The 14194-nt window shown below is 44.5% G+C and overlaps 1 protein-coding gene across 1 annotated transcript; it reads left to right on the top strand.

The window, feature by feature from the left end:
• Nucleotides 1-3380: 3380 nt before the first annotated feature.
• LOC123190603 (uncharacterized) lies at nt 3381-8711 on the top strand. The gene is made up of 2 exons (XM_044603276.1): nt 3381-4074; nt 4446-8711. The coding sequence occupies exons 1-2, from the start codon at nt 3476-3478 to the stop codon at nt 4597-4599; spliced, it is 753 nt and encodes a 250-aa protein (XP_044459211.1). The 5' UTR covers nt 3381-3475; the 3' UTR covers nt 4600-8711.
• The last annotated feature ends 5483 nt before the right edge of the window (nt 8712-14194 follow it).

Here is a 14194-nt window from a genome sequence, read left to right as displayed (position 1 = left end):
ATTACCATGGTGTTATTTATGTGCAGAAACAAACGTTCTCATAGTGACCTATAACTTCACGGGGCAACTTTTTGGAAAATATGAAAAATACCTGCAAAAGATGAAGGCCAGGGGGCCCACCACCTGTCCATGAGGGTGGGGCGCGCCTGCCCCCCTAGGGCGCGCCCCTACCTCGTGGGCCCCTGATGCCTCTCCGACTGCAACTCCAACTCCATATATTGTGTTTTGGGGAGAAAAAATCAGAGAGAAGAATTCATCATGTTTTACGATACGGAGCCGCCGCCAAGGCCTAAAACCTCTCGGGAGGGCTGATATGGAGTCTGTTCGGGGCTCCAGAGAGGGGAATCCGTAGCCATCGTCATCATCAACCATCCTCCATCACCAATTTCATGATGATCACCGCCGTGCGTGAGTAATTCCATCGTAGGCTTGCTGGACGGTGATGGGTTGGATGGGATCTATCATGTAATCAAGTTAGTTTTGTTAGGGTTTGATCCCTAGTATCCACTATGTTCTGAGATTGATGTTGCTATGACTTTGCTATGCTTAATGCTTGTCACTAGGGCCCGAGTGCCATGATTTCAGATCTGAACCTATTATGTTTTCACCAATATATGAGTGTTCTTGATCCTATCTTGCAAGTCTATAGTCACCTATTATGTGTTATGATCCGTTAACCCCGAAGTGACAATAATCGGGATACTTACCGGTGATGACCGTAGTTTGAGGAGTTCATGTATTCACTATGTGATAATACTTTGTTTCGGTACTCTATTAAAAGGAGGCCTTAATATCCCTTAGTTTCCGTAAGGACCCCGCTGCCACGGGAGGGTAGGACAAAAGATGTCATGCAAGTTCTTTTCCATAAGCATGTATGACTATATTCGGAATACATGCCTACATTATATCAATGAACTAGAGCTAGTTCTGTGTCACCCTAGGTTATGACTGTTACATGATGGACCGCATCCGGCATAATTCTCCATCATCGATCCATTGCCTACGAGCTTTCCATATATTGTTCTTCGCTTATTTACTTTTCCGTTGCTATTGCTATCATCACTACAAAATACCAAAACACTACTTTTTCTACTTTTACCTTTTGCTACCGTTACCACTACTATCATACTACTTTGCTACTAAACTCTTTGCTGCAGATATTAAGTTTCCAGGTGTGGTTGAATTGACAACTCAGCTGCTAATACTGGAGAATATTCTTTGGCTCCCCTTGTGTCGAATCAATAAATTTGGGTTGAATACTCTACCCTCGAAAATTGTTGCGATCCCCTATACTTGTGGGTTATCAACCTCTCCTTCACTAGGAGCCGCATCTCCTTCTACAACCATTTTTGGTCTGTTAAAAAAAGCAAACGAACAAATTAGTCAAAGGAACCATATGTATAAAAGAGAAAAATGAGGAGAAAATTGATATCAAAGTAATGCCATAATTTAAACACGTAATGTTGATTTTTCAAAGCACACCTACAAAACAAAACAAAATGTGTGCAACTTGAAGCACTGTATGGCCAACAGGGCAGACATGAGTGTGCAACCAAAAAATCTGCATACACACTAACTAATCATGATTTAGGCATCTGAGCCATAACTAAACTAGCCTCCAGCCATGCAACTACATAGCCCTTTCATGTACAACTGCATAAGTGTGACTAAGCCAACTAGGATATGTACTGCTTTGATTTTGCAAACTCGTATATGAACGCACACCCTTAACAACAGAGCACCCATAAGTGTGCAATCAAAAAACACACATACTGTTTGAATATGGTTTACACAGTGTATCCATCTGAGGCAATTGGTTAGCCATCACTGTGCAACTCCATAAGTTGGCTAGCCAACTGAGATATGTATATGTGTGATCCAACTACATTTGTGTTTCTGTGCAACTACGAGAACAAACTAGCCAACTGGTTACATATATGCATGCACTTATGAGAAAACAGAGAAACCACACGGATGTATTTTGAGAGGGTTGAGCAAAAACATCAGAACTATCCTCTCAGTACTCTTATGTACTCCCTTCCTTCTATTCCAACTCAAATCGCCGCTAAAAAAAATCAAAAAATCGCCATGCCAGATCAGACGGTTTGGCCGGAGGCAACATGACGGAATACCTCGCTGAATCTGCATGATATGGAGGTGAATCGCCATGAAACCCGTATCCCCTAGAACACGCACCCTCGACTCCCCCTGACGAAACAGGAACTCCCCAAATCACCGGAGTTGACCAGGTAGTCACGGGCGATGCCTTTCACGAGCTACCTCGTACTCACTGGACATCCACTGGAAATCCTAGAACCCCTCTTCGGCGAGCCAATTACGGAAGATCCCGACCACGGCAGGGGAAAAATGGAGAAGCAGAAGATGCGAGGCAAAAAAGGCGGGTGTACTGTACCTGCGCCGGCGACGAGATGCGGATCCCGCGCTCCCGCCCTTCGCCTCCGGCTGCAATCGCGGCAGCGGTGGCCTATCCCTGCCAGATTTGGGGAAGAAATGAGACGAACATGGCTAGAAGAAATGAAAATGGATAAGGGAAGGAGAAAGAGGCGTGGCTCACCCTTCATGCTATCCTGTGCGATGGGAACTGGCTGGACCTGGAAAGCGGTGCTTGCGGACGGGCCCAACCACGTGCACGTTCGGTCGCCTCCTGACCAGGTACCACCTGAGGCCGATGACCGCACGATCTGGGCTGATCGAGCGGCTCGTGCTCGGCCGCTCGTTTCACCAAGATAGTGTGCGTGCGCTCTGAAGTATTTAGGAATTCTTAATCATAGGAGTTACTTTATAATCTTGAATCTTAAGTCCAGATCAGTGTACCTGTAATTGTTATGAAGTATCAATAAAATTACAGGTGTTTCAAAAAAACATATGTGTGGTTCCTAAAAATAATAATATGTGCACACTTTATCTTAATAAAGAAAAAACGTATGTGCACACTCCACCGACCAATTTTATAGTTTTTCAAAGATAGCAACAGACGTCGCAATCTGCGTTCTCAAAAAGTTCGAATTCGTACCTCCCCGCGGGACCGCGTCTCGTAGGAAATCCAGAAACCTCCGGAGAAACACGCAAGCACGCATCTCGACCGATCGGCACCGTCGACGCACCAGATCAAATCAATCCACACCGCTCATCACTTGGCCACCGCCACGAGAAGAGTCAAACTCCCCACGTCGCGCTTTCCCGTTCCGATCGGGACGTGCGTGCGTACGTCGGTTCCTCCCGCAGCGGCCGGAAGGAAAGGAAACTTCCCGGATACGCCGCCCGGGGCCCGGCCGAACCTTGCGCGGTAAGGAACCGACTCCGGCCACGTCTCCCCCGTCTCCGTCCCGCCCCCATATAAAATCCCCCCTCCCCTGGTCGACGTCCTCACAATCTTCTGATTTCAAAAACTTCCGGGCGCGCGTTGGCCGGCTCATCGATCGAACCTTCGTCGACGTGCGTACGTACTCGCGCCATGGCCGCCGCCGCCGCGTTGGGTGGCGTGGATGATCTCGACTTCGACTTGGGTTTTATGGACGGGTTCGAGTTCGACTTGCTGGACATGGACCTCACCGAGTTCTGCGGCGGCGACGGCGAGTGCTTGCTGCCCGCCGTGGCCGATAAGGAGGGCGGTTTCGGTTTGGATCCGGGTTCTCGTGATGGTGGCGACGGCGGGAGAGAGAGCTCGCCGGACTCCGTGGTGACGGACGACGGCGCGCCGCCGTCGGAGTCGCATGGGGATCGCGACGACGGCGGGATGTCGACCTACGCGAGCGAGCTGGAGAGGTTCCTCATGGAGGACGACGATGGCGGGGACGCCGGCGGGCCGCTCGATCTGAAGGAGCCTGCCGCGGACGACTACTTCTTGGGTGATCTCGACGGCCGTTACGCCGAGCCGGCGACTCCAGGGAAGGATCTCGTCCTCGACGACTACTTCTTGGGCGATCTCGTCTCGTACGACTACTTCTACGATCTTGCTGCTGCGGACGATGCTGCATCACCGGCGACGGAGGAGGAGGATGATTCTGCTCGCGAGGACGACTACTACGAAGCGACCTCGAGGAAGCGCGCAAGGTACGAATGAATTGAATCGAGTTTTCATTCATTCATTCATTCTGTGCTAATTGCAAGTTTAGATCTTTCATCTTCCTGGGCCATGGTAATCGGCAGAAATGGGAAAAACAACCTGTACATAATTGGCAGTAGATGAAGAAATTTCGTTTTACGAAAAAAATTGATGTAGAAATTGACTCGAATATTGCACTATTATTACCTGCAGTTTGATCTTTCTTTTTTTCTGAAAGTGCTTGATCATCTTTGTCATGTGCGCTGCGTATATTGCACTATTATTACTTTTCCCCTTTCTTTACATACATGAGAAGGATTATTTGCAACGAATTTCAATTTGATGAAACTTGTTGCTTATATTTCCGGTGCTGCCTCAGGCAGAGGAAGGGCGCCGCTGCGGTGTCACGCGAAGCAGAGCTCCGGGGAGCGCCGGTGATGCATGGCATCTCGTCGATCTCGACTGGAATCGGGTGCCGGCCCCTTGGTCACCATTGGCTGCATCCCTGCACCACAGTGTGCCTGTTGGCCTGATCGATCATCGATCAACCTGCAGTTACGGTCCGTCTGGGAGAAAGGCGCCTGCCTCAGGTATTCGAACCGGTAGGTGAAAATTTCAGAGGAACACCTGCATTTCCCTGTGTTCTTCTATGATATTTTCTGCCTTACGCACCAACCCTGCCATTGGACGACTAAAGTCATGGGAGATGGGACGAACCAGGGACTCGGCACAGACTCCTCTGTTCGGAGTAGAAAATTTTGGTAGCAACTCTCGAACAACACGTTTTCAAAAGGAAAAGAAAGCTCGTTTTCTAATGCGCTAGTACACCTAATACTCCCCTTCTCGTACACACACATCCTGTACACGTTCCGTATACCGGTAGCACAATTCGTTGACTATCTGCCTAATACAGGACCCATCTCATACACATTTCGTATACCGGTAGCATTCCGTATGCCTAATGCTTGATACTTAGTTTCTACCACTACCAGTAAAGAGCTTGGTGGTTGATGTACGTTTGAAGTACAAGAAGAAACCTTTTACTAGGTAGAGAATGTTAAATTTTTGTTCTCGACCGTCCAGAATTTTTTTTCTCTGAAAATCCAGTGAGCACCACCAATCGTCCAGGCTTGTGCTTATTCAGTGTGGGCCGCATATAATCTTAATCGTCCAGGCTTGTGCTTATCGGTTGTTGTAGGTTTAGAAGTACAAGAAACCTTTTTTGTTTCTACGCATCATCGTCAAGCCTTTTTTTAGCACCTTCAACCGTCCAGGCTTGTGTTTGTTCAGTGCGGGCAGCATATAATCTTGCTCATGCTGTTCGTTCTTTGGGTAGAGAGAAGCTTCAATGGTTGTGGCCCTTGTGGCCCTGTGCAGTCCATCCATGAAAAAAACTGGAAGCGACTGTGGTCTGATCTATGTCAGACTTGAGGAACCACTGGTGCTCAGCTGCAGCAACGAGCGTTTTTTCCCTCTAGTTACGAAGGCTGCGTCGTGATGAACTAGTGGAACACAGTTTCCTGTATTGTCAGTTTATACCAAGCAAGATTGGAAGGTATGACTTTGAAAACAAGGTCAGTCTGAACACAGTTTCCTTCATTGCCAGTTTCCTTCAGAATTAAGCAGTGGCAGTGGCAGTGGCAGTGGCTGTGCATGTGGCTGTTACATTCCTATGGTCTGTGTCGTGTGATATGTGAATGATCACAACACTCTTTGAAGCCTAGATCTTCTATCTATTAAGTCTGAGATCCCATCCTCTGTTCCAGTATCCATGGACTCCACCACCGTATGGGTGATGCAGGCATGAACTTGAGTCTCTAGAATTTTTCTCCTTCACATTATCTGTTCAATCGAGTGCTGCGATTCATGCTAAAATCTCTCTAGCAAGCGACTCGTGTGTAGGCTTTTATTCCAGGTTTCTTTTCGCCTACCTACCTTTCCCAATTCAGGGTTTAGTAAACAATTGGAGCTTTTTTCCTCTATTAGATTTTGCAGTTAGCAATGGGAGCAATGAAAAGTGTATTTTAGTAAACAATTGGTTTCTGGTAAACAAAATCTTCAATTGCAAAAGTTCGGCGAATGAACATAACCACAAACGTTTTAGAGAAATCAAAATATATTTTACTTACATTTTTTGAAGCTATGAGGGCAGGCCTGGCGCAGTGGTGAAGTCCTCCCCACTTGTGCCAAGAGGTCCTGGGTTCGAACCAGCCTCTCTGCATTGCACTTTGCAGGGGTAAGATTAGGTTCCTATAATCCCTCCCCAGACCCCACCTTGTGTGGGAGCTTCTATGCACTGGGTCTGTCCTTTACATTTTTTGAAGCTATATATTTTACTTAGATTGAAAAAAGGATCTTCTTATGTATCAACAAATAACATACTATTAGTGATATTTGATGGTCTTGACTTGTGTATCTCCTAATTAACATAGCATTTTGCACAAAGTAACTTTAACTTAATCGTGCATTAATCATACACGCAAATGCGCACGATCAAGATCAAAGACTCACGGAAAGATATCATAACACAACTCTAGACACAAATTCAAACATAAAGATTTATATTACAAGCCAGGGCCACAAAGGCTTAAGTTAGTGGAAGCAACAATATATGAGTAGAGACATAGGATAAACAAGTCTGGCTTAAGAAGGCTAGCAAAACAATGATACTAGATCGAAAAGGCGCAGGCCTCCTGCCTGGGGTCCCCCAACTATTCCTGGTCGTCGGTGGTCTCTAGGTAGTAGTAGGCTCCGTCGGTGTAGTAGTAGTCATTGGCATGATCAGCTGGCTCCTGGACTCCGTCATCTGATCGCAGCAATCGGGTAGAGGCGTAAAGAGGTAGCAAAGCAATTGGGTATTGAGTATGCATCATATCTATACTAAGTATGCATCGATATCAAAGGAATGTGCATCTTTGGACTATACTGCAAAAATGCCAGAACAGAAGGGAAGACCAGCGTCTTGCGGCATTAGAAGAGTGCATATTTGCATATCATAAAGTCAAAAGTATATTTTAGTAACGCTGAGAGATCCTTCCTCCCTACGAGAAAGCGATCCCGGAGCTATCATATCCATTTAGTAGATCGGGATACAACTCCGAGCGTCGGTTACCGTGGATATGGCTAGTCGAATAGATTACTTCCCTGCAGGGGTGCACCAACTTACTAAACATGATCGATTAACTCCGACTGGACACACTTTTCGGGTCATGTTCAGCCTCGGTTGATCAACACACCGTAGTCCTACCTAAGCTCAACAGAGAGGTCAGCACGCCTGTCTACATCCTAAGCGCTAAGGGGTCTTGGGCCCATCACCCTTTGCACTCCTACGCGCTCGGCCTGGAGCAGACCCACCCCTTAATACAAGCGCAAGTGGTTCCCATCCAATCGGGCGCGCGCCACTCAATTGCTGACGACCGAAGAGCTTTCAGAGAATCGTACGACACCGAGTGCCCATACTTATTCCCACGTGGTAGTTAGTGCGAAAAGGCTAGAGGCCTACTCAGATCACATATCCAAACCCGTTAGTGTCTTGGGAACGCGCGGAGACGATCCGTGATCTTGTCGCCTGTCTCTTACGGCAAGGGTCAGGCCCTGTGACACCCCGATAGTTAAGCTACAATAACCCCTATTAATGATGCCAGGTCATCATAATTAAAATTTTGCTAAATCTTACTCGTTTCAAGGTAAATTCAAATGACAAGTCAAATTATAGTTTCTTAAAACAGTAAAGCAAAAATGTTTGAATTATTCTATAATTTCCCCTGATCAATTGTCATGTTGAAACAAACTTCATTTGACTCACAAATAAATTTGTAGTAATTTAACAAATGGTCCAACAACAAGTAAAACGACCTTTTCAAAATAAACAATTATTTGTTTAACTCAAATTGCCTCCAAACCTTGTGAGCATGCTAAAAAATAATGCCTAGTATTTATGTGCCTAATACCATATTTAACAAAAGTCAATGGGTAGCAAATGTTAATACAAAACAGTGGAGATAGAATAAGAAAAAAAAGAAAACAAAAGGAAAAGGTGCTAGCTAATACTGTACTAGTGGGCTCTATGTGCAACACTGCTATGGCCCAGCCCAATGGGGTTCATCCCCTTCTTCTGTACAGGACAGAGGGCGTGGCGGCCATCCACCGGCTCCATAGCCAGCAGGGTGCACGCGCCGTCCATCCACTACCTCCCCGCCGTCTACAAGACCATCTCGACACCTATACGAACCCTAGTCGTCCACTCCTTCCCCCTCGCGACGTTCTCTTCCTCCGCGCACACACCTGAACCACCACCGCCATGGCTGTCGTCATTCACGCGCTCCCCACCATCCTCGAAGCCTGAGGTCGGCCCCCTGGACTTCGTCGTCGCCCGCTACTTCCTCTACTGCCTCCTGTTGAAGCTTGGCGCCACTACATCGCCTGCATCGAGTCATCTTCCACCTCCGGCCACTGATACGTCTCCGTCGTATCTATTTTTCCAAACACTTTTGACCTTATTTTGGACTCTAACTTGCATGATTTGAATGGAACTAATCTGGACTGACGCTGTTTTCAGCAGAATTACCATGGTGTTATTTATGTGCAGAAACAAAAGTTCTCGGAATGACCTGAAACTTCATGGAACAACTTTTCAGAAAATATAAAAAATCCTTGCAAAAGATGAAGGCCAGGGGGCCCACCACCTGTCCACGAGGGTGGGGGGCGCGCCCCTACCTTGTGGGCCCCCTGGAGCTCCTCCGAACTCAACTCCAACTCTATATATTTGGTTTCGGGGAGAAAAAAATCAGAGAGAATAATTCATCGCGTTTTACGATGCGGAGCCGCCGCCAAGCCCTAAAAACCTCTTGGGAGGGCTGATCTGGAGTCCGTTTGGGGCTCCAGAGAGGGGAATCCGTTGCCATCGTCATCATCAACCATCCTTCATCACCAATTTCATGATGCTCACCGTCGTGCGTGAGTAATTCCATCGTAGGCTTGCTGGACGGTGATGGGTTGGATGGGATCTATCATGTAATCGAGTTTGTTTTGTTAGGGCTTGTCATTAGGGCCCGAGTGCCATGATTTCAGATCTGAACCTATTATGTTTTCATCAATATATGAGAGCTCTTGATCCTATCTTGCAAGTCTATAGTCACCTATTATGTGTTATGATTCGTTAATCCCGAAGTGACAATAATCGGGATACTTACCGGTGATGACTGTAGTTTCAGGAGTTCATGTATTCACTATGTGTTAATGCTTTGTTCCGGTACTCTATTAAAAGGAGGCCTTAATATCACTTAGTTTCCGTAAGGACCCCGCTGCCACGGTAGGGTAGGATAAAAGATGTCATGCAATTTCTTTTTCCATAAGCACGTATGACTATATTCGGAATACATGCCTACATTACATTGATCAAATAGAGCTGGTTCTGTGTCACCCTAGGTTATGATTGTTACATGATGAACCGCATCCGGCATAATTCTCCATCACCGATCCATTGCCTACGAGCTTTCCATATATTATTCTTCGCTTATTTACTTTTCCGTTGCTATTGCTATTATCACTATAAAATACCAAAAACATTACTTTTACTACTGTTACCTTTTGCTACCGTTACCACTACTATCATATTACTTTGCTACTAAACACTTTGCTACAGATACTAAGTTTCCAGGTGTGGTTGAATTGACAACTCAGTTGCTAATACTTGAGAATATTCTTTGGCTCACCTTGTGTCGAATCAATAAATTTGGGTTGAATACTCTACCCTCGAAAACTGTTGCGATTCCCTATACTTGTGGGTTATCAAGACTATTTTCTGGCGCCGTTGCCGGGGAGCATAGCTCTATTCTTTGAGTCACTTGGGATTTATATCTGCTTATCATTATGAAGAACTTGAAAGATCCAAGAACTAAGATTTATCCCTCAACTACGAGGGAAGGTAAGGAACTGACATCTAGCTCTGCACTTGATTCACCTTCTGTTTTGAGTAAGCTCGCAACACCTAAACCTACTTCTGCTATTCGTTCTGATATGTCGCATGTTATTGATGATGCCACTTCTGCTATACATGATACTTATGATGAAACTACTTCTATGCTTGATACTACTGTGCCACTTGATGAATTTCTTGATGAACAACTTGCTAGGGCTAGAGAGAATGAAAATATTGAATCTGATAATACTGATGAAAGTGATGATGAAGACTTGCTTGGTATTCCTAAGGGTTATGTTTTTCATAAAGAAGCTTCTTTAGCTATTTTAGCTTGCAAAGATAGATACGAACTCAAGAGGTTATTAGCTAAATGGAATCAGCAATCTCTTAATGCTAGAATGAAAACTGACCCTGCTTTTGCTACTTCACCTATCTGTGTTACTGATAAGGATTATGAATTCTCTGTTGATCCTGATATAATTACTTTGGTTGAATCTGATCCTTTTCATGGCTATGAATCTGAAACTGTTGTGGCACATCTTACTAAATTAAATGATATTGCCACCCTGTTCACTACTGATGAGAGAACTCGTTACTTTTATATCCTTAAAATATTTCCGTTCTCATTAAAGGGTGATGCTAAGATATAGTTTAATTCTCTTGATCCTGGTTGTGTGGGTAGTCCCCAGGATATGATTTATTACTTCTTTGCTAAATATTTCCCTGCTCATAAGAAACAAGCTGCTTTAAGGCATATATATAATTTTGTGCAAATTGAAGAAGAGAGTCTCCCACAAGCTTCGGGGAGGCTTCTCAAATTACTCAATGCTTTGCCTGATCATCCTCTTAAGAAAAATGAAATACTTGATATCTTTTATAATGGATTACCTGATGCCTCCAGAGATTACCTGGATAGTTGTGCTGGTTTGTTTTCAGGTAGAGAACACCGGATGAAGCTGAAATTCTATTGAATAATATGTTGACAAATGAAAATAATTGGACACCTCTGGAGCCAATTCCTGAGCCTATTCCTAAACCAACTCCGAAGAAGAGGGGTATTCTATTTCGCAGTCCTGAAGATATGCAAGAGGCAAAGAAATATATGAAAGAAAAAGGTATTGAAGCTGAAGATGTTAAGAATTTACCTTCTATTGAAGAAATACATGGTCTTGATAACCCACACAGGTAGTAAAGGTAAATTCTCTCTATAGATATGATAAAGCTGAAATCCCATTTACTATGTTTGCTAGCCTATGCTTAGATGAGTTTGATAAATTTATGGCTAAGCAAGAAGATTTTAATGCTTATTTTGGTAGACAATTGAAATACAATTCAAATATGCTTGAACACTTGGGTGATTATATGGCTAATGTTAAAGGTGAACTTAAACTTATTAGTAAACATGCTTCTATGGTTACCACTCAAGTAGAACAAGTACTTAAAGCTCAAAATGATTTGCTCAATGAATTGAATAGTAAGAATAATGATAATGCTGTTAGAGTTATGACTAGAGGTGGTAGAATGACTCAGGAATCTTTATATCCTGAAGGCCACCCTAAGAGAATTGAGCAAGATTCTCAGAGAAATAATATAGATGCACCTAGTCCTTCTAAAAGGAAGAAAAAGAAAAATGATAGGACTTTGCATGCTTCTAGTGAACCTATCACTACACAAAAATACACTTCCGTGATGATACGTGTTTGTCACAGTAGGTCGTGTTTTCTGTCATGCATGTACATCCATGAAAAATTTATGACAGAATCAAGATAGTGGTACCTGTGCTGTCGTAGAACTGTTTCATGACATTGCCAAAATTAGCATCACGGAAGTGTCCACTTCCATGATGATAAATCGCGCGTCACAGAAGTGCTTTCGTCAAGGGTGACCGACACGTGGCATCCACCGTAACAGAACACCGTTAAGCTATCGGGTCGGATTTTGGATCCAATAACCCGTTAACAGCCACGACCAATGCCGATTTTCCACGTGTAAAATTCTCATTGGCTGACAGATCCACGCGTCAGCTCCGCGTTGGCACATAGGTGTCACTCATCCAACGGTCGAGATGGGCCTATGATATGTTGACACATGGACCGGCCCAAAAGTGGCCCACAAAGTTTAAATGGGCCGGCCCGACCGAAGGCCCATAATATTTAGCGGACCATAATGGGCCGGCCTAGCTAAAGGCCCACAAAATTTAGCGGACCATAATGGGCCGGACCAGCTAAAGGCCCACACGATTTTGCAGACCATAATGGGCCGACCTAGCTAAAGGCCCACAAGATTTTGCAGACCACAATGGGCCGGCCCAGCTAAAGGCCCACAAGATTCTGCAGACCATAATGGGCCGGCCCAGCTAAAGGCCCAACATTCTTTGTCAAATCGGCCCGTCAACGGCCTGTCCTAAACTTGTCATCAATGCGGCCCATGGTCACTTCTGGCTCGTTAACAGTCCGCTAAGTAATTGGGCCGAATTACGGCCCGGTGTATTTCCGACCTGTTAAAGGTCCGACTTCATTTGGGCCCATTTACAGGCCATCAAAACTTTCGGCCCATAAACAACCGTGAAGGATTTGGGTCATATTCGGCCATGTCTGACATTTGGCCTGTTAGAGGCCCACTATAGCTTTGGGCCACTTTTGGCCTGTTGTCATTTTCGGCCTGTTAACGCCGGGCGTAAACCATGGGCCATATGTGGCCCAACGTCATATCGGGCCCATTAACGACCCATATAAAAATGATGATAATCTAGCCTGACTGAAGTTCCGGCCTGCTAAAGGCTCATGTATTAGGCGGCGCATTTATGGCCCGTTCAAATTTCGGCCTGTCAAAGATCCGCATCGTAAATGGGCCACCATTTCGGCCTGCTAAGTCCAGTGGGTTATTTGGCACAATCAGGGCCCAATCTCACTTTCGGTCTATTAAAGGCCCATATTTTTTATGGGCTCGAGATATTTACACCTGTAAATGGCCTATTTTTACTGAGGGCCCAAATTATGTTTAGGCACGTTAAAAGCCCACTATGGGCACATGCCTACTAGAAAAATATGAAAGCTTATGCTGATTTAGGCCCAGATATTTTTAGTGGGCTACATGCCAATTTCGGCCCATAATCGTTTTTAGCCCAATTGGAATGAGCCCGACAAATGTTGGCATGTTGGGCTCCTACGAAGCTTTCGGCCGAATACATTACTAAGATAAACCTACACTATACAAAAATAGCGTCGTAATTACTACAGCCTGAGGCAACATCATAAATGTTGTATCACAACAAAATAAATTCCAACCATACAACAAAAGGCCTGTTGGCATAAAGTTTACAGTCCTTCCAGATAAAAGCACCATCAGATGTATAGAAGCACAAATCATTTGACCTGAGTGCTAAGGTTTCAGGTTGTAGAATCTGATGGAGCAGCACGATCTCCACCTTTTTTCTGCCATTGCTCTTGAACAACGAAGCGAATGTCTGATAGTCTGGTTTCAAAACCATTCATATCTTGACGACATTTCTCAATCACTATTCTTGTTTCCGAAACAACGTCCATTAGGGATTGGACTTATGTCTGGAGCACAGCTACATCACTCTGTCTAGCAGGAAGATTTTGTTCAGTAGGCGATTCAGACGAGGTTACGTTGACAACCAACCCGGAATTACGCAAGAAGGTGCTTTTTGCACTGTTAGTGGAGAGATACTGACGCACTGCAGCAAGAGGTGACATTGTGCCTGTAGTAGCCTCGTCACCTTCAGGTGGTTGTGGCTGTTCAATCATTTATTCGATAGCTTCCTGAAAGTTTGAACTTGTAGATTAGTGTACCAGATAAGTTACTAATGAGACAAAAACAAACAAAGTAGGTTAAACGTTTATACATAACTTATTTTGGTGAACTACTGTAATACATTAGCATGTATTGTAGTGCCAACTACATAATAAAATCACTTTCGGAACATATGTCCATGTAGCATGCCTACTGTATTGTCTATTTCCTCACATTCGTTGACATATAATGATAAAGAGACATGTTTTAAAGTAGGATGAACATAGTATGACATCATTCATATCATGGGCAAACATATATAAAACAAACAGGCTATTTTATCATTGTGTGCGTACGCGAACATAACAACTAGATTACAGATCAAGACCAAAAGAATATCCTTCATCTCTTTTAAACCATGTAAGGTGAAATGATACGTTAAGACAACTGTG

The sequence above is a fragment of the Triticum aestivum genome, chromosome 2A (assembly GCF_018294505.1).
Source record: "Triticum aestivum cultivar Chinese Spring chromosome 2A, IWGSC CS RefSeq v2.1, whole genome shotgun sequence".
Taxonomy (NCBI): domain Eukaryota; kingdom Viridiplantae; phylum Streptophyta; class Magnoliopsida; order Poales; family Poaceae; genus Triticum; species Triticum aestivum.
Note: the sequence above shows the minus strand (reverse complement) of the source record. Positions and strands in the feature narration are given on the sequence as shown.